Source organism: Chrysemys picta, chromosome 10, assembly GCF_011386835.1.
Source record: "Chrysemys picta bellii isolate R12L10 chromosome 10, ASM1138683v2, whole genome shotgun sequence".
Lineage (NCBI taxonomy): Eukaryota > Metazoa > Chordata > Testudines > Emydidae > Chrysemys > Chrysemys picta.
In genome coordinates, this window is record NC_088800.1 from 65,041,632 (window position 1) to 65,069,031 (window position 27,400).

Consider the following 27,400-nt stretch of genomic DNA (forward strand, 5'->3'; position numbering starts at 1 on the left):
AGTGTTGGGATCAGCAAAACCAAAATGTACAGTACAGTAACTGCTCGCTTAACGTAGTTAGGTTCCTGAAAAATGCAACTTTAAGCGAAATAATGTTAAGTGAATCTAATTTTCTCATAAGAATTAATGTAAATAGGGGGAGTTAGGTTCCAGGGAAATTTTTTTCATCAGACAAAAAACTATGTTTTATTTTTATATATACACAGCATATGTTTTAAACAAACAATTTAATACTGTATGCATCAATGATGATTGTGAAGCTTGGTTGAGGTGGTGGAGTCAGAGGTTGGAAGAGGGTGGGATATTCCCCAGGGAATGCCTTACTGCTAAATAATGAACTAGCACTCAGCTGAGTCCTCAAGGGTTAACACATCGTTAATGTAGCCTCACACTCTACGAGGCAGCATGGAGGGGAGACAGCATGACAGACAGAGACAGAGACACACACCCTCTGTGTGTGTGTGTATGTGTGTGTGTGAGAGAGAGAGAGAGACGCATTGTCCCTTTAAGTACACTGACCCCACTCTGAGTACATTGCCTTTTTAAATATATCAGGAAATTGAGAGAGAAGCTGCGGCCAGCAAGCTCTCTCCCTCCTGAGCCCTGTTGTCTCTCCCCCTGCTCTATGGATAGGGTAAGCGGGGGGCAGGAGCGGGGGGAGGGGGACACCCTGACATTAGCCCCCATCTTGCCCCCCTCCACCTCCCCTGCACAGCAAGCAAGAGGCTCCCATGAGCAGCTCCAAGGCAGATGGCAGGAGCAGCACACGGCAGTGAGGGGAGGGACAGCTGAACTGCCCGGCAAATGATAGCCTGACGGGCGGCTGCCACACAGGGAACTTAGGGGAGCGAGGAGCTGAGGGGGGGAGGTTCCAAGCCCTCCCTCCCCCCAGCTAGCTCCAAGGGGCTGCTCTTCCTGCAAGCAGTGGACAAAGCAGGCGGGTGCCAAACAATGTTAAGGGAGCATTGCATAACCTTAAATGAGCATGTTCTCAGCAATGTAACAACGAAACAATCTTAATCCTGATGATTTTAAGTGAGGAGTTACTGTATTGTATCTGTATCATTAGCAGATTATTTCAAAATAAACAAGGACAAATATTTCTTACATTTAAAACTATTTCTCTGATTGCTTTAATGAGTCAGTGGTGCACATAGCAATACAGACTATCAAACTGTTTACTATGTACCATGCACAAAAAGGTCCTGATCCAAATACTGCATGCAGGACAGAGCACCTTTTCAAACCCTTATAAGTTATCAAGTTTGAATAATCAGGCAGGCATAAGAGGTGGTTTCATTTGTCTAAAGAAAGTTTGTCATTGTTTATGTGAAACTTTTCTAAGGAAGTTCGGCCATCCTTACTTCCCCAGTAAGACCTAGGCAGAGACCCAAGATGAGGGGCCTTATTGTATGCAGCTTCCTCAGTCTTGTACTGCACCGTATAAGGCAGTGGACCATGTCTGGGAAACTGAGCACAACAAGCTCTCGTATTGACTCATTACCTCATATTTGGTAATAATTTACACTTAGTCTGAATATTTACATGCCTGAAGCTATTTAGGAGGAGGACAGGCCAGGAACACTGAACTTGTTCTTTTAAGCTAGTGAAGACGCTGCAGAATCGTCGACACACACACTGTATTCCTACGGCCATAGTAGCTGGCTGCTACAGGAAGTTCTGCTAAACATGTCCGTACACTTCAGAGTTTGGATACCATTTTTTTGGCAGCTCAAAACACTTTGCTGATTTGATGACTGTCAGATGACTTGTGTCTTATGCTGCAAGATCTTCTGTGGTCTGTCTGACTTTTGTAAGAAACTAACATCCTTTAACGCTGTTTGCTTTTTAAAGTGGAGTCCCCCGGGTCTACAGTGAATGGCAGTTTTGTAGCGGTGCCTCTGAACAGCTCTCCAGCTAACTCCACCTCTTTGTCTCACCTGCACATGCAGTTTTCTGTTACCAGTATACATCCGACTGGAAAAAATGTTGTGATGCCCGGTATGTACAGTATAGCTACAGCTTTCTACCCCTACACAATAGAGAGAAAGCATGAAACTCTTCACCCAAACCCTTCACTGTAGCATGCATCCATCTCCTTCACATCAGGACATGGTGGTGGGGCTTCTCTGTACCCCATACAGTTGCAAGGGGCTGCTGGGAGGCTGTTTCCTCTCAGTGTGGGGCAGTAAAACTGGCTCCCCTCCATTGCTTGCTGATAGCATGTGCCACAAGATGGAGAGGCAGGGATTCCTCCTTACCCTCCTCCTCAGTTAGAAACTACTCTTCCTCTGCTCAGTCAAAGGGAAAGTGAGTGTGAAAATCCCCTTGAATGCAGCACTCTGAAACTGGTTGGTTAATTCATTCCATGGTGGTCAGTAAAATTTAAAGGTCACTGTAAGAGCAGTGCTTCAACAGGTTTCTATCATTCATTTTGACTTTGGTTTTTCTGCCAGCGCCCCTGGGAAAGGCTTTGTAGACTCAGTTAGTTTTGCTGTGATTTGTACAACTGCTGTATTTGTCAAAATCTAATGAGCCAGGGAATGTTTGGAGTTACAGCTTTGAGTCTGGAGGCAACTGAGAACTTGATTTAGGTAGCTGATATTAGTTAACACAGCACCAGCTCTACAGAAGCTCTACCTGCTGCAGAGCTGTGACAGGTGATCAAGTTACAAGCAGTGCATCATCAGAACACACTCTTGGGCTGATTCTGTCTGGAGGAGTAATGCTTCCTTGCTGCCGGTGCATGCAGCAGTGTGAGCGTAATCACATGGAAAGGCTGTGATAATGCATGAGTCTCCTAATCACTTTGAGGGCAACACAGCATCTCAGACTCCATAATGTATTCATTTACGTACAGTAGATGCACATTAACCTGCAGTGCTACAAACCACACCAAGAGCGCCATCAGCCTTAATATTTTATGTAAACTGTAAATAGTATGTCTCTCTATGGGAGGCCTTTGGCAATGAACTCTTTAATCTTTTCAGTACCCTATGAATTTTCAATAGGTTTTTGCCATTCTGAATGCTCCAGCTGAGAATGTGCATAAAGATCACCACTGAGAGCAGGAAGGGCTGTAGCCCACTATTAGGAATCGAGTCTGGTGGCACCTTAAAGACTAACAGATTTATTTGGGCATAAGCTTTCGTGAGTAAAAACCTCACTTCTTCGGATGCATAGAGTGAAAGTTACAGATGCAGGCATTATATACTGACACATGGAGAGCAGGGAGTTACTTCACAAGTGGAGAACCAGTGTTGACAGGGCCAATTCAATCAGGGTGGATGTAGTCCACTCCCAATAATAGATGAGGAGGTGTCAATTCCAGGAGAGGAAAAGCTGCTTCTGTAGTGAGCCAGCCACTCCCAGTCCCTATTCAAGCCCAGATTAATGGTGTTGAATTTGCAAATGAATTTTAGTTCTGCTGTTTCTCTTTGAAGTCTGTTTCTGAAGTTTTTTTGTTCAATGATAGTGACTTTTAAATCTGTAATAGAATGACCAGGGAGGTTGAAGTGTTCACTTACTGGCTTATGTATGTTACCATTCCTGATGTCCGATTTGTGTCCATTTATTCTTTTGCGGAGAGACTGTCCCGTTTGGCCAATGTACATGGCAGAGGGGCATTGCTGGCACATGATGGCATATATGACATTAGAGGATGTGCAGGTGAATGAGCCCCTGATGGTGTGGCTGATGTGGTTGGGTCCTCTGATGCTGTTGCCAGAGTAGATATGGGGACAGAGTAGGCAACGAGGTTTGCTACAGGGATAGGTTCCTGGGTTGGTGTTTCTGTGGTGTGGTGTGTAGTTGCTGGTGAGTATTTGCTTCAGGTTGGGGGGTTGTCTGTAAGCGAGGACTGGCCTGCCTCCCAAGGTTTGTGAGAGTGAGGGATCATTTTCCAGGATAGGTTGTAGATCGTGGATAATGCGCTGGAGAGGTTTTAGCTGGGGGCTGTATGTGATGGCCAGTGGTGTTCTGTTATTGTCCTTGTTGGGCCTGTCCTGCAGTAGGTGATTTCTGGGTACCCGTCTTGCTCTGTCAATCTGTTTCCTCACTTCCCCAGGTGGGTATTGTAGTTTTATGAATGCTTGATAAAGATCTTGTAGGTGTTTGTCTCTGTCTGAGGGGTTGGAGCAAATTCGGTTGTATCTTAGGGCTTGGCTGTAGACAATGGATCGTGTGATGTGTCTTGGATGGAAGCTGGAGGCATGTAGGTACGTATAGCGGTCAGTAGGTTTCCGGTATAGGGTGGTGTTTATGTGACCATCAATTATTTGTACTGTAGTGTCCAGGAAGTGGATCTCTTGTGTGGATTGGTCCAGGCTGAGGTTGATGGTGGGGTGGAAATTGTTGAAGTCCAGGTGGAATTCTTCAAGGGCCTCCTTTCCGTGGGTCCATATGATGAAGATGTCATCAATATAGCGCAAGTAGAGGAGGGGCATTAGGGGACGAGAGCTGAGGAAGCGTTGTTCTAAGTCAGCCATAAAAATGTTGGCATACTGTGGGGCCATGCGAGTACCCATAGCAGTGCCACTGACTTGAAGGTATAAGTTGTCCCCAAATCTGAAGTGGTTGTGGGTGAGGACAAAGTCACAAAGCTCAGCCACCAGGCTTGCTGTGGCCTCATCAGGGATACTGTTCCTGACAGCTTGTAGTCCATCCTCATGTGGAATATTGGTATAAAGTGCTTCTACATCCATGGTGGCCAGGATGGTGTTTTCAGGAAGAACATCAATGCATTGTAGTTTCCTTAGGAAGTCGGTGGTGTCTCGAAGATAGCTGGGAGTGCTGGTAGCATAGGGTCTGAGGAGAGAGTCCAAATAGCCAGATAATCCTGCTGTCAGAGTGCCAATGCCTGAGATGATGGGGCGTCCAGGGTTTCCGGGTTTATGGATCTTGGGTAGCAGATAGAATACCCCTGGTCGGGGTTCTGCGGGTGTGTCCATGTAGATTTGTTCCCGTACTGTAGCTGGGAGTTTCTTGAGCAGATGGTGTAGTTTCTTTTGGTATTCCTCAGTGGGATCAGAGGATAGAGGCCTGTAGAATGTGGTCTTGGAGAGTTGCCTGGCAGCCTCCTGTTCATAATCTGACCTGTTCATTATGACTACAGCACCTCCTTTGTCAGCCCCTTTGATGATAATGTGAGAGTTGTTTCTGAGGCTGTGGATGGCATTGCGTTCTGTACGGCTGAGGTTATGGGACAAGTGATGTTGTTTGTCCACAATTTCAGCCTGTGCACGTCTGCGGAAACACTCTATGTAGAGGTCCAGTCTGTCATTTCGACCGTCAGGAGGAGTCCACGCAGAGTTCTTCTTCTTGTAGTGTTGGTAGGAGGGTTCCTGTGGGTCAGTGCACTGTTCAGTGGTGCGTTGAAAATATTCCTTGAGTCGGAGACGACGAAAGTAGGCTTCCAGATCACTGCAGAACTGTGTCATGTTCGTGGGGATGGTGGGGACAGAAAGAGAGTCCCCGAGATAGGACAGACTCTTCTGCTGGGCTAAGTGTGTGGTTGGAAAGATTGACAATGTTGTTAGATGAGTTGAGGGTACCATTGTTATAGCCCCCAGTGGCAGGTATTAGTTTAGATAGCTTACAGTCCTTTTTCCTCTGTAGAGAAGTGAAGTGTGCATTGTAAATGGCTCACTTACTCACGAAAGCTTATGCCCAAATAAATCTGTTAGTCTTTAAGGTGCCACCAGACTCCTTGTTGTTTTTGTAGATACAGACTAACACGGCTACCCCCTGATATTAGGAATCGAGGTGCTTAAAAATTGAGTAACTCTATTACTCTTAATTCCAGTGTCTTCTGGAAATTCCAACCCCGACTGTCTGCTTGTTGGTGCTAAAGGGATCCAAGTGATATCCAGCTTTGCAGTTCTTCCTCAGCAGATAATTAATTTGCCTGTAGGGAATGGTGCATCCAATATTATAATATATCCAGGTGAGTTATGCAGTAGTGTTTCAGCCATTTTTCAGAGACAGAAAGTAAAATCATTTCTACCAATAAAGCACCATAGATCTTCATCACATTTGTTTGTAGCTGTACAGAGAAAGCTATTAACTTGCTTTTTTTATTTCTAGTGTCCTCCTCCCCCACTGAAACATTACAGATATCACCAGTTTTCCCCACAACTCTGGCTGGTAAGTGCAGGATGGCTTTTCTGCTGTCCAGTATCTCTGAAAGGGTAACAACATAGACAGTAGATTGTTTTTATGTACACAGACACCAGTTTTTCCTGCACACTTTGCTCACGTTTTTCTTATAACAAATTACCTGCATTTGTTAATGTTGCTGACAGTCCTTTCCCTAACAGCTCAGTCTAATCCAGGGCACTAGGCAGAACTGTCTGTTTAGTCAAGCATTAGAGCTATGGAGTCGTGTGTGTCCAGAAGTGGCCATATCCTTTGCATTACCCCCCGAAGTCCTGCACTTTAACCTTTCCAAAATGGTTATAGAATCATGCTTTAACGCTTATGCCATCACCATCAAGATCAGAAACTGTGTTGGTGCTTTATACACTAACTGCTTTACTGGGCTGTAAGTTACCTGGCAGTTAACATGGTCCAACAAAAACAATAGCAACAACACAGAAAAGCCAGCCCTCTTTTACTAAAAGGTTTTTCTCCAAAGTCTGATTGAAAAGTCAAACAACAGATACAGAAATTGGTTCATAATAAACAAAAGAAAGTCTGTAAATAGTTCCCAGCTGCAGTAGCAGTCTGCTCTCAGAAACTTTCCCCCTCATTGTTCGTTAGTCCAGGGAGCTCTGCTGTAAGTTTTTGGTTGTGTGTTTACTTCCAGGCTTTGGTGCCTAGAGGGTATCTCCATTGTTGACTGCTGCTATTGCTGCTTAGTTACAGTAGGTGTGGTTGCCCCCTAGTGGCTGTTTATACAGCTAAAAGCACCTAAGAGGAAGGTGAAATTTTTGAAGGTGACCCAGTGGATGGATCCATAAATACCTTCAGGTTTCTATGGAAGTAATCGTAAAGGTTACACACACATTTTTGTGGGCTCACCTATTGCACCCACTCATTTTTGTTAATTTATACAGCACATCAAAATAAATCAGGCATTTTCCATCCTAAGATGAGTCCTTTCCTTGAGCTTCCAGTCCAACTGGAAAACATGCTGACCCAGGAGCAGAGAAGGAGGCAGCATGACAACTATTTATTTGCTTTCCCTCAATTTTGCTATTCAGTTTTGCCTTATTACTACTTAATGCTTCTCTATATGCCTGGCTATCGACTCCCTTAGATTTTCCATTCTCTTATTTTTATTTATTTGCTCCTGATTAGTCCTTTAACCCCTCCCATTCACTCACTGCCTCCTTCCAACCTTCCCCATAATTGTGTTTAATCCATTCCTGCATTCAGTTCCTACTCACTACCTAATCTTCTGCTTTACCCTTTCCTAGTCAGCCACCACGCCTCCCTTCAACAGTGAACTCCATTCCCTTGCAGAAAATTGAGCTAACTGAGGTTGGTTCTGATGTCTGGGGGCAGCTAAGGTGTTTCCTTGTGCTGCTGCCATAGTTCCTTGTCTCCTGGAAAGCAAAGCCCATTAATAGGCTACACCAGGAAGTGCAGGTGGGCTTTCTACTCTGTAGAGTCCCAAGGAGCAGTCGCTAGTTTACCCCACTGTCCAGATGCTACAGCTAGAGTTCCTGCCTCCCAACAGAAGATCTGCAGCCTCGTATAGTTTTCCATAGACTGATAGACGATAGGGCCAGAAGTGACCATTGTGGTCATTTAGTCTGACATCTTGTATAATACAGGCCAGAGGACTTCCCTAAATTAATTCCTGTTTGAACTGGGGCAGATCTTTTAGAAAAACATCCAATTTCAATTTTAAAATGGCCAGTGACAGAGAAGTGGTTCCAATGGTTAATTACCTTCACTGTTAATTTGTGCCTTATTTCGAGTCTGAATTTGTCTAACTTCAATTGCCAGCCATTGGGTCTTTTTATACCTTTGTCTGCCACATTGAAGAACCCTCTGTTATGAAATGTCTGCTCTCCATGAAGGTACTTATAGACTGTGATCAAATAACCCCTTACCTGTCTCTTTGTTAAGGTAATTAGATTGAAGTTACCCCTCTGAAGCCATGGTAGGACTCACACTAACATTACTAACATGACTCACATTAACGAACTGTTTGTACATGTCAGCAGGGCCCACACAGATAGTTAGTGCACAGCAGGCTTCTGCAGGTTAGAGTCATACCCCAGTATGCAACAAACTACATGTTTGTGTAGACAAGCCCTACAGGTGATGTCAAAGGAAAGAATCTGGCAGTTGAGTTAGTAACTGGCAAACTCAGACTGATATGAGGGGTACAGCTCCGTTGGCGCCTGTAGGAAGACACCACTTCCCGTTGGGTCTGAGTTTGTCCTAGGTGTCTATTCATGACCTCTGGGCAGAACTTCTGACACTGAGGCCTGGTCTACACTGGGGGGAGGGAGAAATCAATCTAAGTTATGCAACTTCAGCTACGTGAATAACGTAGCTGAAGTCAACGTACTTAGATTGACTTACCACGGTGTCTTCACTGTGGTGAGTCAACTGCTGCTGCTCCCCTGTCGACTCTACTTGCGCCTCTTGCCGAGCTGGAGTACAGGAGTCAACGGGAGAGCGCTTGGGGGTCGATTTATCGTGTCTAGATTAGATGCGATAAATCAATCCCCGCTGGATTGATCACTGCCCGCCGATCCAGCGGGTAGTGTAGACATACCCTGAGATTAAAAGGCCTTCTGAGCCTTTACCAAAGCCCATGGTTAATGTGTATTCCAGAGAAGATGTTTCTTACAATATTGTATAACACCTCTACTGAAAAGGGATCCGTGGGAAAAGGTCCCTCTAGCTGTCCAATCTAACAGGAAAATACAAAATATTCTTAAATCATTTTAAAATGTACCCTTTCCGTGTCTTTATTAGGGATTGTCTTTTCACAAATGTAAGCTATTTCTAGGCACTGACTCATTTGACAGGAATTTCTGTCCCGCTCAGCTGTGTTCAATGTGACATCACAACTCGGAAAACACTGTAAGAAAGTATTGGAGTTCTTGGATGTACTCCTGGAATTTCCATCTGTTTTAATGGAGGCTCCAGTGTGCCTTTAGAGGCAGCATTTGACTCCCTGAATGGGTAGTTTGTTTGATCATGTTGAAAGACTTTCTCAGAATTTTTGACTTAACTAAAACTATACTGTGGACATAGAGTCCTCCTTAGTATTTTGTCAGCTAACTCTTTGCTTTCATTTAGAGATGATACTGATAACCATTTCATTAACTGTATAAATAATTTGTCAAATGCATTATTTCAGCTCAAGTGGACTTGGCTGTCCAAAGTATTTTGGGGCCTCCTGACAAAAACACCTCCATTGGCCCATTTGCTTATATGCCAGAGACTGCAGCTGTGACTGATCTTACAGGTAGATACTACCCTATTTAAAAACCCCTATATCCCTACTTTATTATTATAATACTTTGTATGTATGACATAATGCAGAGTGAATCCCCCAACTGAATTTTCACAAGGATGTTACTTGTATATAATGCTCACCCTAAATACCTAGCTACTCAATTCTAACTACAATTGCGTGATTACTCTGAAACTATTCCTTTTGATTACATAAATAGGTCTTAAGTGTGAACATGAATCCAGCCAAAATGCTGATATTTGAAAGGGATGGTGATGGGTCTCATGAACAGAGCTGTAATGTTTCTCCACGGCCTTGCTCCATGTAGGGTATTAGAACAGTCATGCTCTTCTGTAACATTGTAATAGCTACAATAATTAACCTCGCCAAATGATGAATACTGACTGAAGTGTCTGCTTTATCTGCAGGATTTCCTTGTCTTTTGTCTGTCATACCTTAACATGATTTGCGTGCATTTTTATCACTGAAATAGACAAATATTTCCACCATAAGTTAGGACATCAATTGTTATGTAGCAGGGTTCTACCCCATTTAACTAGTCACATTGCAGAAATTGGAAAAGTTAAATCAGTGAATGTTTAAGAGTCTGTTTCTCAAATTGATTACTTGTTTTCTTTCAGATGAAGAAGAAATGTCCAATGAGATATCACAAATTCCTGTTGTTCCTTCTGAACAAATTCTCAAAAGACCAAGTGAGTTTCAATCCCCTTTAACCTTAAATTGCTTTGCAAACTCTGTGGAAAACCAAAACATCAGTTTTTGCTCTCCAATAAGTTGTCTGTTGTGGGGAAAATGTCTTGTACAACAGTTGTGGAGCTGTTCAAAACTTTCTGAGTGGAATTCAGTCATTGCTATATTTTAGAAACTAAATGTTTTCTGAAAACTGCCAGGGGCCAGAATGTTGGTGCATTTAAAGAGCATTATAACTTAGCTTTTAGATGTGTTGAGTCCATATTTCCTTTCAAATACTTGATTCTTTAGCTCACTTGTGCTTTTGTTTTTCTAGAGCCAGTGGAAGCTTTCTGCACATCACTTAAGGATTATTTCCAAGATGTGTGCAAGTTCATGGCCATGGACCGTGAAGTAACCCTTGATCACTTTTACATTGATGGGGCTCTCATGCAAGGTCAAACTGAAACAAAGAGTGGGAAAAATGTCATCAAGGTGATGGAGAAGGAGCTGGTAATATACAATTTAGAAGAGAAGGAAAAAGCAGCTATAGAAAGAAGCCAAATATTTCAAGTCCTAGGAGGGAAAGAACTAGAGACCAAAATCATTGTGGTGTTAGGAAAGGCAGGAATGGGTAAAAGCATTCTTGTTCAAAAGATCTGCCAAGACTGGTCCAATGGAAAGTTTTCTCAGTTTGAATTTGTCTTTTGGTTTGAGTGTAGACGACTGAGCCTGCCTGAGAAGCAATACAGCTTGAAGGACCTGCTTCTTGAGCTGTTTGTCAAACCTCGAGAGGGAAGCGACAAAGTCTTCGAGTACATACTGCAAAATCCCAATAAAGTCCTCCTCATCTTCGATGGTTTTGAAGAGTTGCAGGATCATGATGGCTTTACACATTACTCAGACTGCCAGTCTTACAAGGAGCTGTACAGCATCAGGGAGCTATTTGCAGGGCTCTTCCAGAAGAAGATACTCAGTGGCTGTACTTTATTGCTAACAGCAAGACCCAAGGACAAATTTAATCAGTATTTATCCAAAGTGGACAAGATTATTGAAATGATAGGGTTCTCTCCACAGCAGGTAGAATTATACATAGCCAGATATTTTGAAGGGCTACCATACAGTGATGACGCAGTGAAATTAATCACAGATTGTCAATATCTGTTCAGTCACTGCTACAGCCCTGTCATGTGTAGATTCATTTGTTTTCTCTGTGAAATGATGTTTGAAATGGGAGACAAAGACCTGCCTCCAACACTTACCAGCCTCTTTGTAAAATACCTTCAGCAAAAGCTGACACCCACACAAACAGATGCGACAGCCGTAGGAAATCAACAGCACATTACCAGACTAGCTCAGCTAGCCTGGTATCTTGGAGAAAAGAATCAAAATGCCCTGAAGAGCAGTCTTTTTCCCTCTAAAGAAGTTAAGGAGTTTGCTCTGAAATATGGCTTAGTACTGCCATTTACATTCCCAAAACATTCGGGAAATGGGGAGGAAGAATTTGGGAGTGCGTTCTCAGACTTCGTTATCCAAAATTTTTTGAGTGCACTTCATCTGTTGCTCGCAGAAGACATCAAGGATAAAAGCCTCACAAAGTATCTTTCCCTACCAGCCAGGAAGAAAAAGCCTCATAATTGGTTAGATCTGGTGCCTCGATTCTTGCCTGGGTTATTGTACCTCCAGCATGATCCGTACCTCTGCTCTCTTTCAGATGAGCATGTAATGAAAATCATAACCAAGAAGCAGAAAACGCTCTTAAAATATATTAAAAAAATACAGATAAGTGATCTCTACCCAGAAAAACTGCTTGAGCTGCTCCACTGTGTTTATGAAACACAGGACAGCTATCTTTTGCAGCATGTGGCTTTAAGGCTGAAGGCTGAACTTTCTTTTCTGGGCACTCTTCTTACACCCCCTGATGTCTATGTGCTGCATTTTATTTTAAAAAGATCCCCAAAGGAGTTTTCCTTGGATTTGCGGAACAGCGGCATTAACCTACAAGGGCTGAAACACCTGGTTGGACTAAAGAATGTGACATCATTCAGGTTAGTTATTTCTTGTTGGTAATTGTATCATGAGCATTATAGTGGGAAAGACCTTTTCATGCAAGGGCAGGGACTCAATAAACTTGTGTTTTGACACTTTACAGGGCCTCCCTTAGTGATACAGTCAGGCTGTGGGAGTCCTTAGAGCAAACAAAGGAATATGAGCTGCTGAAGATTTCAGTTGAGAAATTTGATATTGATCCCTTTAAGGCAGAAACTATGAAGGACATCCGTGACCTTTCTGACCTTGTACGGATACAAGAGAAAATGGTCCACTGGTAAGATCCTATCAGAATTAATGACCTATTTACACTTCAGTGCTTTGAAAAGCCCTGGTTTAGTAACAGTCCAGGAGAGTGAAGTTCTCCGTTTGTCCACAGAGCAAGTAAATGCAGAAAATGCTCTGTTGTCCCACCCATGTTTTTCTGCTGTTATACGTAGTGATAATTTTGCGGGGGGTGAGGGTCCCACTCAATCTCTGTAGTGAAATGCCCACAAAGAAGACAATTGGCAGCTTGGGTTTTTTTTTTTTTTTTTTTTCCTAGTTCAGGCCTTTTACCTATAATTTTTAAATCCCTTATTTTCTAATCCCTTTCAATTATATATCCCACACTGTCAGTACGGCTCTGCCCTGTCGTGGCTAGAGTCTGCTATTGGCTGTGAGCTAAGAGAGCCAGTCTTTTATCTCCGGCAATAAAGGCTGGATCTCCTACAGACGATCCAATTTCAAGCATGCACAATCAAAGCAGTTACTGGAAGTCACTGTTCTGATCTTGTATTTTGTGAATGTTGTATGTTCCAGCTGTTTGTTGTTTGTTATATGATTACAGGGATTAATTCAAGCAGAGATTATTGCACGTAGGCAGGAAAGAGGACATTGGCTCCAGATAGCCCCCAACTTACTGGCACTGGCAGATGTGATTCACTTTGAAGTTTTACCTCTGGCTGTGCTGAGCTCAACCATCTGGCTTGGCCCTGGAGGAGTCGGGGGGATTGGTGTCCTATTTTGTAACCCCAGAGTGATCCAAGTGAGAAAAACTGGAACTAAGAACTTTGGGTGGACAAAAAAGACAGGACAGGAGAGAGTGAGGCAGAGACTGCAGAGCACACTGGGCCCCCAGTCCAGGGCCGGCTCCAGGCACCAGCTTGTCAAGCAGGTGCTTGGGGCGGCCGCTCCTGAGAGGGGCGGCACGTCCAGGTATTCGGCAGCAATTCGGCGGATGGTCCCTCACTCCGCCTTGGAGCGAAGGACCTCCCGCCAAATTGCCGCCGCAGATCGCGATCGTGGCTCTTTTTTTTTTTTTTTTTGGCTGCTTGGGGTGGCCAAAACTCTGGAGCCGGCCCTGCCCCAGTCCCTAGCAGCAATGCAGTCTGGGGTAAGATAGGCCTATCTAAGCCTTTATGCATGTAGACTGTCTATACTGTAGTTTTAAAAATAATTTTTCTGGTATATTATACTTTCTTCCTCCTGTTAAGATCAAACAATACTTTGTTTTGAAAATGTTATTTCTAATAAACCTTTAGAGCAAATAACCTGGCTGTGCACAAATTAGTATTCTTTGTGAAACAATGGGGTTTTTTACAGCTATTAAAAACTGTTTCTAATAGCTACAATTATTCTATAATGGTTTATTTAGCATGGAAGAGGCATTTGGCTGCAATATTAATGAAATTCCTGCTATCAAAAACCTCAGAAAACTAGAATTTGCGTAAGTAACACCCCTCTCCATTTGCTGAAGTACTTCTGACGTTTTTAAGACTGTTAAAGTAATCATTTGTTATCTACAGTTTGTTACAGTAAGTTTATGGTAAAAATATGAAGTAAACCCCATTTTATCTGTATTTTGCTGATCTAAACTAGGATTATTAATTTATGAGCAAAAAACAGAAACTCCTAGTGCCATATCCTCAACTGCTGTAAATCAACATATCTCTATTGACTTTAACAGAGCTATACTGTTCAGGGCCAGCTCCAGCATTTCTGCCGCCCCAAGCAAAAAAAAAAAAAGAAGAAGAAGAAGAAGCCGCGATCGGCAGGGCAATTGGGGGAGGAGGGCGCCACCATTGGTGGCGGCAGTTCAGCAGCAGGTCCTTCGCTCCTACAGGGAGTGAGGGACCTGCTGCCCCCGAATTGCCGCAGGTGCCGCCCCTCTCCCTTGGCCGCCCCAAGCATCTGCTTGTTAAGCTGGTGCCTGGAGCCAGCCCTGATGCTGTTATACACCAGTTGAGGATCTTGTTCCTTCAGCTGTAAAATACACTGAAGATATTTCCCTCATTATTAGCAATGTCATTTTCCATTTCTCATTCATGCTAAATTTTGATGATGTAATCCAATGACTGACAAACAAATGAGGTCACTTTCCATTCGTGTTAAGCCAGCTGAGCTGCATCATTACTCAGTGTCTATGTTAGTGTTGTACCATGTTTTGGCCATGATCCAACCACTTGGGAAAAGATTCCTGCACAAAACTGCTCTACTTTCCCATCTAAGTCTCTTGACATGAATGTGTGTCTGTGCTAAGCCCTCTGTTATAGTTGATTATGTCATGTAGGTCATGGTGACAGCAAATACTGGGTGCGTGTCAGTGTATATCTGCTGACTAAAAACTATTTGCTTCCCTCTTTCTGAGAAAGGAATAGGAAGAAATAATGTTGAATTGGAAGGAATGATTAACTTATGCACACTTAAATATCCAGTGGGAATCACTCTTGTGGCATTCGCTCCATGCAGCTGCCAAATGCAGTTGGCGCTTACATTCAAATGTTTTTAATGTTGTTGGGGGCCGATTTCTTCTCTCAGTTGCACCAGTGTGACACTACTATGCTAGTTAATATAGCCTCCAGTTCAGAAAAGCTACTTCAGTGGGAGTTGTAGCAGCGTAATGGAGAACATGTGACCCCCCTTCTCCACTCCCTGCTGCCTACATACAATTTAAAGTTAAGTCTAGCAGTTTTCCCTTTGCTTGGCCCCACCTCTGAATTCTCAGTATTTTCTCTCCCCATTTCCTCTCCTTTGCTTTCCCCAAACTTGTCTGTATCCTGGGTCCAAATCCAAATCTCTTTACTCAGGCTGAATTCCCACTGAAATCAATGAGTTTGGTGTGAACAAGGACTGATTAAAAACCAAGGGTCAATTCTGTTGGTTAAGCTGGTGTAAATTTGGAGTAAGAACATTTAAAGTCAATGGATTTACTCAGTTTACACTGGTGTAATATGAACCGGAATGTGACCCATTGATTGAAATGGAAGTTGCGTGCAGCCAGTGGTAGAATTTTCTTTTAAAAAGAGGGGAGACAAAAATAACCTTGATCAGATTTAAAATACTGAAAATGAAATCTGAAATAGCAAGAAATCCACAGTAAGGTGAGATCAGATATGAATGAAAAGTGATTTGCAGAGAAAAACGAGGGAGAGGAAAATGTGTCCAACACTTCGCCTGTGTGAACCTCTGCTATATTTGATCTAATGTTGTAGGGCCATATTGTGCATTAACTCTTAAGCAGAGTTAATGAGGCAGTAAAGAGTTTTGCTTAAATATGAATGGCATAATCTTATCTGTGGTATGGAAAAATGAATGCTGGTAACAAAACCAAAACCACGTGTTGTGCTGTTTGTGTACTGTGAAATGACCATAGTTTTTTCCTTGCAGGCTGGGTCCAGCCTGCGGCCTTCAGGGATTCTTAAAGCTTGTTGAAATTCTTGCAGCGTTTCCATCTCTTCAGCACTTAGAGTGAGTGATATTTTTTTCTCCAACTGTTCATGGATAGTGGTGGGTGGAACTTAACTATAAACAGCCTCCAGGCAAACATTGTGGGTTTTTTTCCCGCTCTAAAATAGGTAACCTTACAAACTGAGGTATGGTTTGTTTGGATAGAGTAGCAGCCTGGACGTCAAGGCTTCTCAGTTCTCCTACTGGCACTGCCAAACAGATCCACTGTGTCTTTGGACAGATCCCGTAACCTATCTGACCCTCAGTGTTCCTCTGCAAAGTGGATATAATCTATCTATCTTGCTGGGTGGTTGTGAGGTGTAATTAATTACCATGCATACACTGAATGAGATCCTTGGTTGAAAATGCTATATAAATTGTAAATTAATAAGAATTTGTGTGTATTGAATGATTACCAGATCCAAATAAATTATTATTAAAGAAACATAAAAGCACCCTGTATTGCTACCATTTTTAGCGTATCTGAAAAACAGCAAAATATTATCTTAAAATGTAAAAATAATAACAGACTACACTGCCTAAGTGACTATATACTGAGTTCCAAACAGAATCAGGAACACTTTCATTCTAACTAGAGCAGTACAGAGGATGAAATTCCATTCAGCGAAGGATTTTGAGATTTCAAAATTTGGCTTTGTTACAAATCATAATGAAAACTAAGAATTTCAAAGTTCTCTGAAAGAAAATGCAGAAAAAAAGTTATTTTGGGTCAATTGAAACATTCATTTTGACAAAATCCAGATGTCTAATTTTAGACTTTTGTGCAGTATATTATGTGGTTATATAATTCAATTAAAAATAAAACTATTTGAAACAGTCATTTTAAAATGAAAAATTGAAAGGTTTCATTCCAAAAATATTAAAACGGGATATTTTGACGTTCTTCGAAATTTTTCTGGTTTTCTTCTAAAACAAAATTCTGGAAAAATCAACCTGTCATAGGTTTCACCCCCACTCTGGACTTTAGAGTACAGATGTGGGGACCTGCATGTGAACCTCTAAGCTCAATTACCAGCTTAAATCTGGTCTGCCACCACCCAAATAGTTTGTCATTTGGGAAACTCGGTCTTCCCCCCCAAAACCTTTCCCTCCCTGGGTAGCCTTGAGAGACTCCTCCACCAATTCCCTGGTGAACACCAATCCAAACCCCTTGGATCTTAAAACAAGGAGGAATTACTCATTCCCCCTCCCTTTTTTCCCCCCCACCAATCCCTGGTGAGTCCAGATCCAATCCCCTTGGATCTAAAAACAAGAAAAAATCAATCAGGTTTTTAAAAATAAGACTTTTAATTAAAGAAAAGAAAGGTAAAAGAAAACCCTCTGGGCGATAGCATACAAGCTGATCTCCAGACAACAGATTCAAAACACAGAGGATGTTCCCCTGGGCAAAAACTTAGGCTTGGTCTACACTAAACCCCCAAATCGAACTAAGGTACGCAACTTCAGCTACGTGAATAACGTAGCTGAAGTTCGAAGTACCTTAGTTCGAACTTACCTTGGTCCACACTCGGCAGGCAGGCTCCCCCGTCGACTCCGCAGTACTCCTCTCGCCGAGCTGGGGTACCGCAGTCGACGGCGAGCACTTCCGGGTTCGACTTATCGCGTCCAGACAAGACGCGATAAGTCGAACCCAGAAGTTCGATTTCCAGCCGCCGAACTAGCGGCTGGGTATAGACGTACCCTTAGTTATACAAAAATTACCCAATTTGATTATTCCCTAATGCCCAAGACAAGTTACAAAGAAAATAAACATAAACCTATTTATTCCCTTCACTAATACTCACTGCTTGATAAGAGGCTGATTTTTGGAGCTTTCCCACTCCGGTCAAAACTGAAAACTGACCCAGACAAAGGGAACTTCCCTCCTTCCTTTTGAAACATTTTGTCCCCCCATTTGTTCCTCTGGTCAGGTGTCAGCTAGGCTAGGCGAACCTCTTAACCCTTTACAGGTAAAAGAGGCATTAACCCTTAACTATCTGTTTATGACACAACCCGATTTCGTGAAGTGTTTAGATTGCAAAAGAACTGCATGTCCTGCCCAGCTCTCATTCTAATCCCAGCTCTGACGCTGACTTTCTCTGTGGGCTTGAGGAAAACCACTCTGAGCCTGAGCCTGTAAACACTGCTTGTGGGAATGATCATTAATCACATGTCGTTCCAATTAAATCAGTGGGGTTGCACCATTGTAGCGAAGAGTGTAGCTGATCACTGTAATGACTGTTGGAAATACTGTAGTTCTAGCCATTCGGCAGCAGAAGCAGGACTGGGGCTTCAGGTTGGTAGGGTGTTTTTTGTTTTGTTTTGTGGCCACAGCTAACTTTGCTGTTGAATCTCTGCCTTGCAGAGGAGCCCTGACAAAACCTCCTCATTGTTGGTACCAAGAGCCTCTTAAGCTGCTTTCAGATTGATGGCTGTGATCTCCATAATTTCTTTTAGTTTTAAGTTCTGCTTGGGAGAGGATCATGACTGCTTTAACACTAAGGGAGCAATTAACATGCTTTGTGCTGAAGCCACTGGTAATACTTTTCTTTTCCTTTTCTGGAAGAGACGATCTATGTATGGATATATACGGTTAGCTATTTCTTAATTATACTATGACAACACATTTTTGCCCTGTGTTTTTACCCATTCCTTTATCATGAACAAAAAAATAGCTGTTTATAACTGAACCTTCAATACTTCCCTCTCACATTGAGGTCAAGCCAACTATCCCCAGATATTTAAGTTCCTTTGAACAGGAAACAAAATAACATAGAGACAAAGGGCAATATTCTACCATAGATTATCACCCTGAACTGTCCACTGCTTTTTATGGGGCATTCCATGAGATGATGGATGGCAACATAATAGCCCACAGGATCCTGCCTTCCTGGCTCAGCTCATTATCCCATTATGACCCAGATCCTGCTTTATCAGTGACCATTCTCTGATGTTTCAGGAAAGGCAAGCACAATTCAAATGGGTTCCTGCTCCATGGCTCCCAGTGTGGTCTATATAAGATTAGAAGCGGGGGGTATGGCCTCAAATCCAGACTCCTAAAATTAGGGTGGCCATATTTTCCCAAAGGGAAAATGGGACACCCCACCGACCAGCCCAAGGCCCCCCTCTCCTCCCTGCATATGGGGTGGTCTGAGCCCCCCAGCCGTCTACCTGCACAGGGCCAGCCCGAGGCTCCCCTCCACTCATGGGGTCAGTCTGAGCCCTCCCTGAACTTCCCACCCACATGGGGCCAGCCCAAGATCCCCCCCATCCCCTGGCACGTGGGGCCAGCCTGAGGCTACCCTGCCACCCACCCACATGGGGCCAGCCCAAGGCCCCCTTCTCCGCCCCTGGTGCATGCGGCCAACCCAATACCCCTGCCACCCACCTATGTGGGGCTGGCCAGGCCAGAGCTGCTCTTGAGCCCTCCCTTCTGTGTGGGGCTGGCCTAGCATTGCCGCTCGCCCTCCCCTCCCCCCAAGTTCCTCCAAATCCCGCTAGGGGTCGCACCCCACTTTTTTGGCAAAACTTTGCATTTGTCCCATTTGCCAAAAAAAGTTGGGACGGCTGGGACAGGACTTAAAAAAGGGACTGTCCCAGCCAAAATGGGCCATATGGTCCCCTACCTAAAATCCCTTCCACCAGAGGAAAGTGCAGTGAGAAGATGTTCCGTGGACATCCAGGAGAGGAAGCAGTGAAGATGATTGTTATAGCATCGTTTTTTTTTTTTCTGTACGTGTAGGGAGGAAATGCAGTTGGGACACAACTATTTCATAACTGTTTTAACAATGTTCATTTTGTAGTGTAAGTGGGGCATTAAGTGCTACCATTTGCATATCAAAGGAAGTGGGTCATGTAGTTCTATTCTTCTTTAAAATCTTCTTAGGCTCTGAGTTTGGAAAGCAACGAGAGCTGCTTATTAGAAGAGCTCGAATATGCAAGATTGCTCTTACCCAGGGCTTAAATTCTTATAGAGCATTTCCCATAGCTCGCCCCCCTCTCCTCCCAACATGCTATAAAAATTCCAGAGGGTTTGAAAATATTTACCAGGCCTCCATTCCAGACAGCTCCGTCTGAATTTAAGCCCTGCACTTACCTGATTGCCTGGTAAGTGCAGTAGACTCTCAAATTTATGAGCTGATATCTTAGATGATCAATGGACAGAAAATAGTTAAAAGGAAACCTAGTAATGTCTTGCTTTGTGGTCCTGCAGCTTGGATGCTCTGAGTGAAAATGAAATAGGAGACGTAGGAACAAAAAGTCTCTGTGAAGTATTGTCGGCGCTGACTTCACTGGAAACGTTGAAGTAAGTTGCAAGGTTAACAGTGCCAACTTCTGGGAGCCAGGAAAGAGAAATAGGTTAATCCTATGGCACTCAGAGTTGGGATTGTGCTTTGAGGCTTCCTAATTCTGCGTCAAGGCAAGCAGTTAATTTTTCCCAAGTTTGCCTTATTCATAGTACAATATTAAGAGAAATTTCTTAATGTCTGATCCTGCCATTGCTCCAGATGTGAAATACCCATTGGAGGCAGTGGTGACTTTGAGTGTGGATGGATGGCAGGGTCTGGCCTAATTAGCAAAATATATAGTTTGTTCATTTAGATACATTAGACACTGAAAATCACCAAGAGGAGATTTCAGGCTTTTGTTTTTCAAATAGGGTTAAATCCTCTATCTGGTTTATCTGCTTTAAAAAAAAATATTGGTTACGGCCCTCAGAACTGCTCCACATTGACCCAGTCTTCTCTGAGATAATCTGGAAGGACAACATCATCTTAAATGATTCTGGGATGGGAAAATGTCAGAGTATTGGTGGTTATAGGGTTACATTCTCATGTTACATCTCAGTGTCAAATTTTTAGAGCAACATGGAAAAAAATTACTCAACATTGTGATAATCTGGTTTAATTAAGCTCTATTAACAAGAACATCTTATTTGTAATAGCTTATCACAGAACAAGATAACAGATTTGGGTGCAGAGCAACTAGCTACTGCTCTTCCTTCCTTATCCTCATTAAAGACACTTAGGTGAGTGTTCGTATTCTATTCTATTGCTTTGTATAAAGTGTCCCTGTGCCTTAGGTCAGAAGATAATGATTATACTTGGAATGAATAATGCCCACATACTGTAATAGACCCCTGCCCCATCCACACACAGCCCGCTCCCTGTCCCCTGACTGCCCCCTGCTGGCCCATCCAGCCCCCCTCCTTCCTGACTGCCTCCCTGGGACCCCTGCCACCATTCAACCCCACCCCCCGTTCCCCGCCCTCTGACCTCCCCAACCCCTTTCCACACCCCCGCCCCCTGCCCACCCCCCCAAACTCCCCTCCCCTCTATCCAACTCCCCCTGCTCCCTGCCCCCTTACCACGCTGCCTGGAGCACTGGTGCCTGGTGGTGCTACAGTCGCGCTGCCCCGCTGGAGCCAGCCATGCCGTCGCCACCACGCAGCACAGAGCACCGGGTCAGCACAGAGCATGCGGGATGTGGCCCACGGGCCATAGTTTGCCCACCTGTGCTTCAGAGGAAGGCACAATAAACCCTACAGTTCAATTATGGAATAATTTGCCTAAGGGAAGCTTCTTCCTAACCCTTGTGCCCTGAAGCATTCTGTTTTAGCCTCTGCAGGTTTTTAAATCATATCTAATATAACCAAAGATGTTCTCATTATCTGTTTAAATGTCTAATCCTATTTTTGATTTATGTTTGTAAACTGAACAAGGGGAATACCTGGCTCTCAATAGGACTGTAATTTCATATTTAAAATATTTTAAAACCATAATCTACAGAATGGTTGCAAATTAATAAGAATTAATCATACCCTACTATGTACCAGCCATGTCTGGAATTCTTTTCTTTAACTTATTAGTGAACATTTTGCTTTATTTAATGGTGATCCTACTGTCTGTGTTTTCTGCAGTTTGTACAATAACTACATTTGTGATGCTGGAGCGGAAAATATTGCAAAAATACTTCCTGCAATGGCATCTTTAAGGGTGCTACAGTAAGTATCAAATCTTCCGAGAGGCTAAAGGGGAAAAAAGCTTGCTTAGATACTATAAAATCTGATCTTGCAGATTAATATTTTATTGCTGTTACCATCAGCTGAGGAGTTTCAAATGCTTGGAAACTGGGTATTTACACCCCTGTGTTCGTGGGAACGGAGAGAAGAGGGGAAGGAGAGAATTGAGGGGGAATAACTGGGGAAAGCTTTGTGGTGGCAGTTGGGATAGGAAGAGGAAACCCAGGGGGCAATGAATAGGACATAAGCTTGGGGGTAGGTTACAAGACAGAGCCTAATAAAGCATTAGTATTTATGGTTAAGCCTGAAAGACAATTCTGCTCCCGCTTTCAAAACATAAACAATTCTTGCCCACTACAAACAGTGATAGCCACAGGATTTTGAGAAGGCCAGGGAGATTCTTAAGGGCACTACAGGCTTATCTGACTCATTTGTTTCAAAAAAAAAAAAGAGCAGGAAAGCTATATACCTTCCCCAGTTTCCTTGGACAGCAGAAATGTGCGTGTGCTGGGTCCAGATGTAGTTACCAACAATTAGAAAGATTTAAGGGACCGTTCCAGATATAACTGTATGTCCAGGAGCCACTAAACCACACAGAGTCTGAAGGGATTTGCGGTGACTTCTAGCACTTCATAGCACTTCATATGCTTTATAATTAATCGTGTAGTATGTCACAATTAGTCCAGCCAGTACTAGATTCCTAAAATCAGGAGGAAAGGAAGCTGGTGGGTTGGGATTGGGGGTGGGACATTCCAGGCCCCACAAGCCAACTTTGGATGAGAGAACATTTAGCAGAGTAGAAGATTGAGTTTGGGATGGGAGAAAAGTGGTAGAAGAAGGTGGAACATTAGGAGGATGGAGAACTCGTGTGGATTGAAGGGATGATGGCTCAGGAGATTGACTGTCTTAATCAAGGACCAGATGGCAACCTGGGTTTTCCTTTGAGGACTAATTTTTTTTTTTAAATTAATCCCCATATCTCCTTTTATCTCAAGGATGATTTTTGATTGGTTAGTGACTGTGTGATGGTTAGTGTGTCCTGGACTAACAGCCAGCAAATGTGTTTTTGCCTTCAGTGTTCAGTGTAACAAGATAACTGATGCCGGAGCCCAGAAGCTGACTGATAGCCTCAGAAAATGCCCCCACATCAAGAGTGTGGCGTAAGTCTCTGGACTGTGTCGTTATAGCTTAGATCTATAAACCGGGTTGGGATTTGTTCTGATGCTGGTCAATGGATTCGCCAGATTTGCAAAAGAAACTAAAAATATCACTAGTCCAAAAGTAGCAACTGACTTGACAGAAATGTCTGTCACTGCACTCTGTTGGTTCTAACCCCTTCTGTGACAACAGGGCTAGTCTGTGCCATTTACATAGCCTGCATAGAGCTTCCCACCATGCAGCTTGCTCCCCACAATGTACCTGACCTGCTCTGTGGGCTGGGACGGGGGAGATGTGACCCCACCTCCTGCCTAACAGGGCCACTTTGCATTCTAGGGTTCTTCCCAACCAAAGAGACACAAAGGGAGGCAGATGTTCCACAGTCACAGCCTGGCCCCAAGTGTCTGTACTTGGGAACGTACCTCAAAAAGCCAAGAGGGAGCATAAGCTCTATAATCTGATGATTTCATATGAAGTGTAACAGGCTGTCAAGGGGAAGTGTGTGAGGACTGTAAACCTTTACTCTTCCATTTGGGAATTGCATGCCACTGGTGTTGGAAAGTAAAAATTTACTGTCCTCACAGACTTCCCCTCGACAGCCTGTTACACTTCATATTAAATCATCACTATTAAAATGTTTTATTTGAACTCTGCTGTCAAGTCAGACAATGGCATTTAGCTTCATTTTCTTTCATGTGGCATTGACTGGGTTTACATTTCTATACTCGCTTCCCGAGCTTAAATACCAGGCTTAAAAAACATTGCAAATAGCATTTAGTTCACAAGCCCCAAGAAAACTGTGCTAATGCCAGTCTGACACAGGCTTCATCTAGGACAGAGGTGGGCAAATTACAGCCCACAGGCCACATATGGCCCACGGGGCCCTCCTGCCGAGCCCCTGAGCTCCTGGCCCGGGAGGCTAGCCCCCAGCCCCTCCCCTGCTGTCCCCCCTCCCCTGCAGCCTCAGCTCGCCTTGCCGCTGGCGCAATGCTCTGGGCGGTGGGCTGCGAGCTTCTGGGGCAGCGCAGCTGCAGGACCCGGCCTGACCCGGTGCTCTGTGCTGCGCGGGGGTGATGGCAGCGTGGTAAGGGGGTGGGGAGCGGGGGGGTTGGATAGAGGGCAGGGGAGTTTGGGGGGGTGGTCAGGGGGTGGGGTGTGGATAGGGGTCTGGGCGGTCAGAGGGCGGGGAACAGGGGGGTTGAATGGGGGCAGGATTCCTGGGGGGGCAGTCAGGAATGAGAGGAGGGGTTAGATGGGCCGGTGGAGGGCAGTCAGAGGCAGGGGTTCCGTGGGCAGTCAGGGGCCAGGGAGGAAGGGGTGGTTGGATGGCGCAGAGGTCCCGGGAGGGCCGTCAGGAATGAGAGAAGGGGTTGGATGGCGTGGCGGGGGGGCAGTCAGGGGACAGGGAGCGGGGGGGCGGATGGGGTAGGGGTCCCGGTGGGGGGGGATAGTGCGGGGAGGGTGGGCCACGACCCCCTCCCCTAACCAACCCTCCATACAATTTCCAAACCTGATGCAGCCCTCAGGCCAAAAAGTTTGCCCACCCCTGATCTAGGAGCTGCCAACAAAACAAAGCAATGAAACTTTTTTTAAAAGTGCAATGTCTGATGCTGAAATGCCTAGTCGAAGCCTGCATTTTAAAAGGCACTGCCAAGGGTGTTGGACAATGGCATTAACTTACCTGGGCAGCTATCCTGGAGGGCAGCTTTTACATCAGGGATTGTAGCCACATAACTAACTTTAAACTGGCCTTTGCTACAGCACTAACAAATGGACTTACTGGACCTGGAATCTTAAACAAATCTGCCCTCATAATAGCTAGAGAAGGGATATTAACCTGGATCCAAACACTCCTATCTGGGGAAATGCATGTCTGAAACCGAACTTTGTGGCTCAGGTCCATTTCTGATAACAGCATTCAAGCTAAGGTTTGTTCACACTAAAAATACATGCTTTCTAATGTAAGAGCTACAATATAGGACAACTCTCAAGACAGTTAATTATAAGACCCGCTAGCCTTGTCACTGCCCTTTTTATGATGGGTTTCTAGTGTCCTCCTCCCTATGTCCTATCTCCGCTCAGGATCCCCACCGGCTCACCAGAACAGGGAGAAATTCACTTCTCTGGACCAGTGCTATTGAATGTAATGGGGATTTATAAAATTCTTACTTGGGATGAAATCAGTGGGATTCTATAGAAATTGTGCTAAAATCCTGTACAAATATAGAAAGCGCTTTCCGCTAAACCATTCAGTAGAATTCTATAGCAGGGATGTAGTTGTCCAGTCAATTCTATAAACAGGACACTCCAAACAAACAATTGAAAAGTTACCATTTTCAGATGTACTCTAGCCTTTTCCTTTCACCTTCTTCTGTGCTTTTATGGCACGCTGTATGCTCCTTCTCACTGACTGCGGCCCCCCACCTCTTCCCTAACAATAGGGGGGGCTGTTAACTAAGGGGCGGAATTAGAGAGTAAGCCGGCTGCAGCTTGCCCATTGCATTGTGTTCTAGCTGACTTTGCATATGTTAATACTTCACATTACATCAATTTTTTGTGGCATGTGAGGCTGCCAGTTCTGAAAGGCAGGCAGATGGACAACCCCTTTTGATCGGTGGCCAATGCTCTGGGGGAGTGGAGCTGTCAGTTCTGACAAACACTCAGGGTCAGGGTTTTTGGTGGGAACTCAACACTGCTCCCAAAGAGGTGAACGTAACTCATTCTATGACCTGAGCCACAGAGGACTCTCTGATTGAATGGTTTTCCCTTCCTCTCTTTCTTCCACTGAAAAGAATATAGGTCTGTGGTCCTTAGAATAAAAGGAGGGCGGGACGAAATGTAACAACTTTAAATATATTTGAAAACGAAAGGCAGCTGTTGCAGAGAAATAGTGATGGAAGTTTGCAAGTTAAAAATTCTGCTAATCTTTTGTTTTCCTTTTCAATTCACTGTCTCTTAGGATGTGGAACCCTACTATTCCCTATGGAGTTCTTGAGCACCTTCAACAGCTAGATTCTAGAATCAGTTTGCTGTAGAACCAGCTGATCCTGTGAAGGTAGCTGAACTATTTTATTCTTTTAACCCTGTAATCTGGATACTCTGTCTGAGGAGTTGGTTATTAAGAGGCTCATAGGGTTGGGATAGGGACATTGGTGGAGCAGGGTTGCAACAATTAGTGCCCTGAGAGGCAAGAGTCCTTTTTGATGAGGGTGGGGAACGGCAATGTTTTAAGGGAGTACTGTTGGTTTTCATGGAGTCCTAGAGATATGGAGAAAGGGATCCGCTTTATTGCCAAGATCCTTGTTCTCCCCAGTGAACCAAAGGGAAGCCCTGCTGTGGGGGGAAAAAACAAAGAACATATGATAGGAAAGCCAGTAAGTGGCTGGTAGTCACTATGGAACATACAGTGTTTGAGAGAAGAGTCTGTCAACATGTAAAGATTTGAGCTATTTCCTGTTATGCCTTGGAAAAAACTTGTCTGCATTTGAAATCAGCACTCACATGGTTGCCAAACCCCTCCTCCATGTTGGTGTCTAGTTAGAGATTCTGGAAGATCTTCTGAACACCATGCAACACATGCACTGTTCTGCTGCTCTGATCCACCCAGAGGTTTTCACCAACCCACATGCTCCCAGGATTGCTCCAGAAACACAATGGGTATTCCCAAAATCCTTACACAGGCAAAGTTGCTCTAAGGCAATGTCGTCACTGATTCCTCCCATTTGGTTTGAGGTGAGAATTTCAGGATTAGGCCCACTGTGTAGTTTGTATTCTTTCAAAACGTTGCCTTGCAAAGTGGGAGCTTCACCACCGATTGACAGCCTACATTTTCCAGTTCTACAATCATGTTTAGAAAAAACGTTCACAGTATTTTCTACTGTTTCCTTTCATGCTTGGATAAAAAGCAGAGGATCTGGAGTGGGAAGGCACAGTGGTTTGGAAAGTGAGGGGGGGAGTGATTTGACAAGAGACGACTTGATCATATCTAGTCAGTCCCCTTTTCCCTTCTCAATCTAGTTTGTGGTTGGGAGGCAATGTGGATTCATGCTGTAAATCTTAATCCTAGGTGGTTTCTATGAAAGCATCCAGCCGGCATCTCTGATACTGTGCTATTACTATTCCATACAGTTAACGCTTTACTCGACATTATGCTGCAGGAAGCATATATGCTGTTAGCCAAGCATGGTATATTCAGCATCTTCCACTCATCACCCTGAGTTTCCAGACCTGCTCAGAGCACAAAAACTTTATGCATTCTGGTCATTGAATGGCCCTCTTTGCTCTCCACTGCATGCTATTATTAGACACTGTGTCTTTTAGTTTTTTCAGAGACTGTAAATCAAGACTCTGAA

The 27,400-nt window shown here is 44.0% G+C and overlaps 1 protein-coding gene across 10 annotated transcripts in view; it reads left to right on the forward strand.

Annotated features, from left to right (window-relative positions):
• The window catches only part of CIITA (class II major histocompatibility complex transactivator), a 67,826-nt gene that overhangs the window by 37,366 nt on the left and 3,060 nt on the right, over positions 1–27,400 (forward strand). For 8 of the 10 annotated variants that reach the window (XM_005306760.5, XM_008172816.4, XM_065559948.1 and 5 more), the window contains 14 exons: positions 1,855–2,001; positions 5,804–5,944; positions 6,085–6,144; positions 9,326–9,433; positions 10,063–10,134; positions 10,449–12,159; positions 12,264–12,437; positions 13,797–13,868; positions 15,809–15,889; positions 20,082–20,174; positions 20,814–20,897; positions 21,789–21,872; positions 22,967–23,050; positions 26,008–26,103. In XM_005306760.5, the coding sequence (XP_005306817.4) occupies positions 1,855–2,001; positions 5,804–5,944; positions 6,085–6,144; positions 9,326–9,433; positions 10,063–10,134; positions 10,449–12,159; positions 12,264–12,437; positions 13,797–13,868; positions 15,809–15,889; positions 20,082–20,174; positions 20,814–20,897; positions 21,789–21,872; positions 22,967–23,050; positions 26,008–26,083 (2,987 nt within the window). In that variant the 3' untranslated portion in view covers positions 26,084–26,103. The remainder of the gene's footprint in view (positions 1–1,854; positions 2,002–5,803; positions 5,945–6,084; positions 6,145–9,325; positions 9,434–10,062; positions 10,135–10,448; positions 12,160–12,263; positions 12,438–13,796; positions 13,869–15,808; positions 15,890–20,081; positions 20,175–20,813; positions 20,898–21,788; positions 21,873–22,966; positions 23,051–26,007; positions 26,104–27,400) is intronic. The other 2 variants (XM_065559947.1, XM_065559951.1) reach the window with 1 other exon arrangement.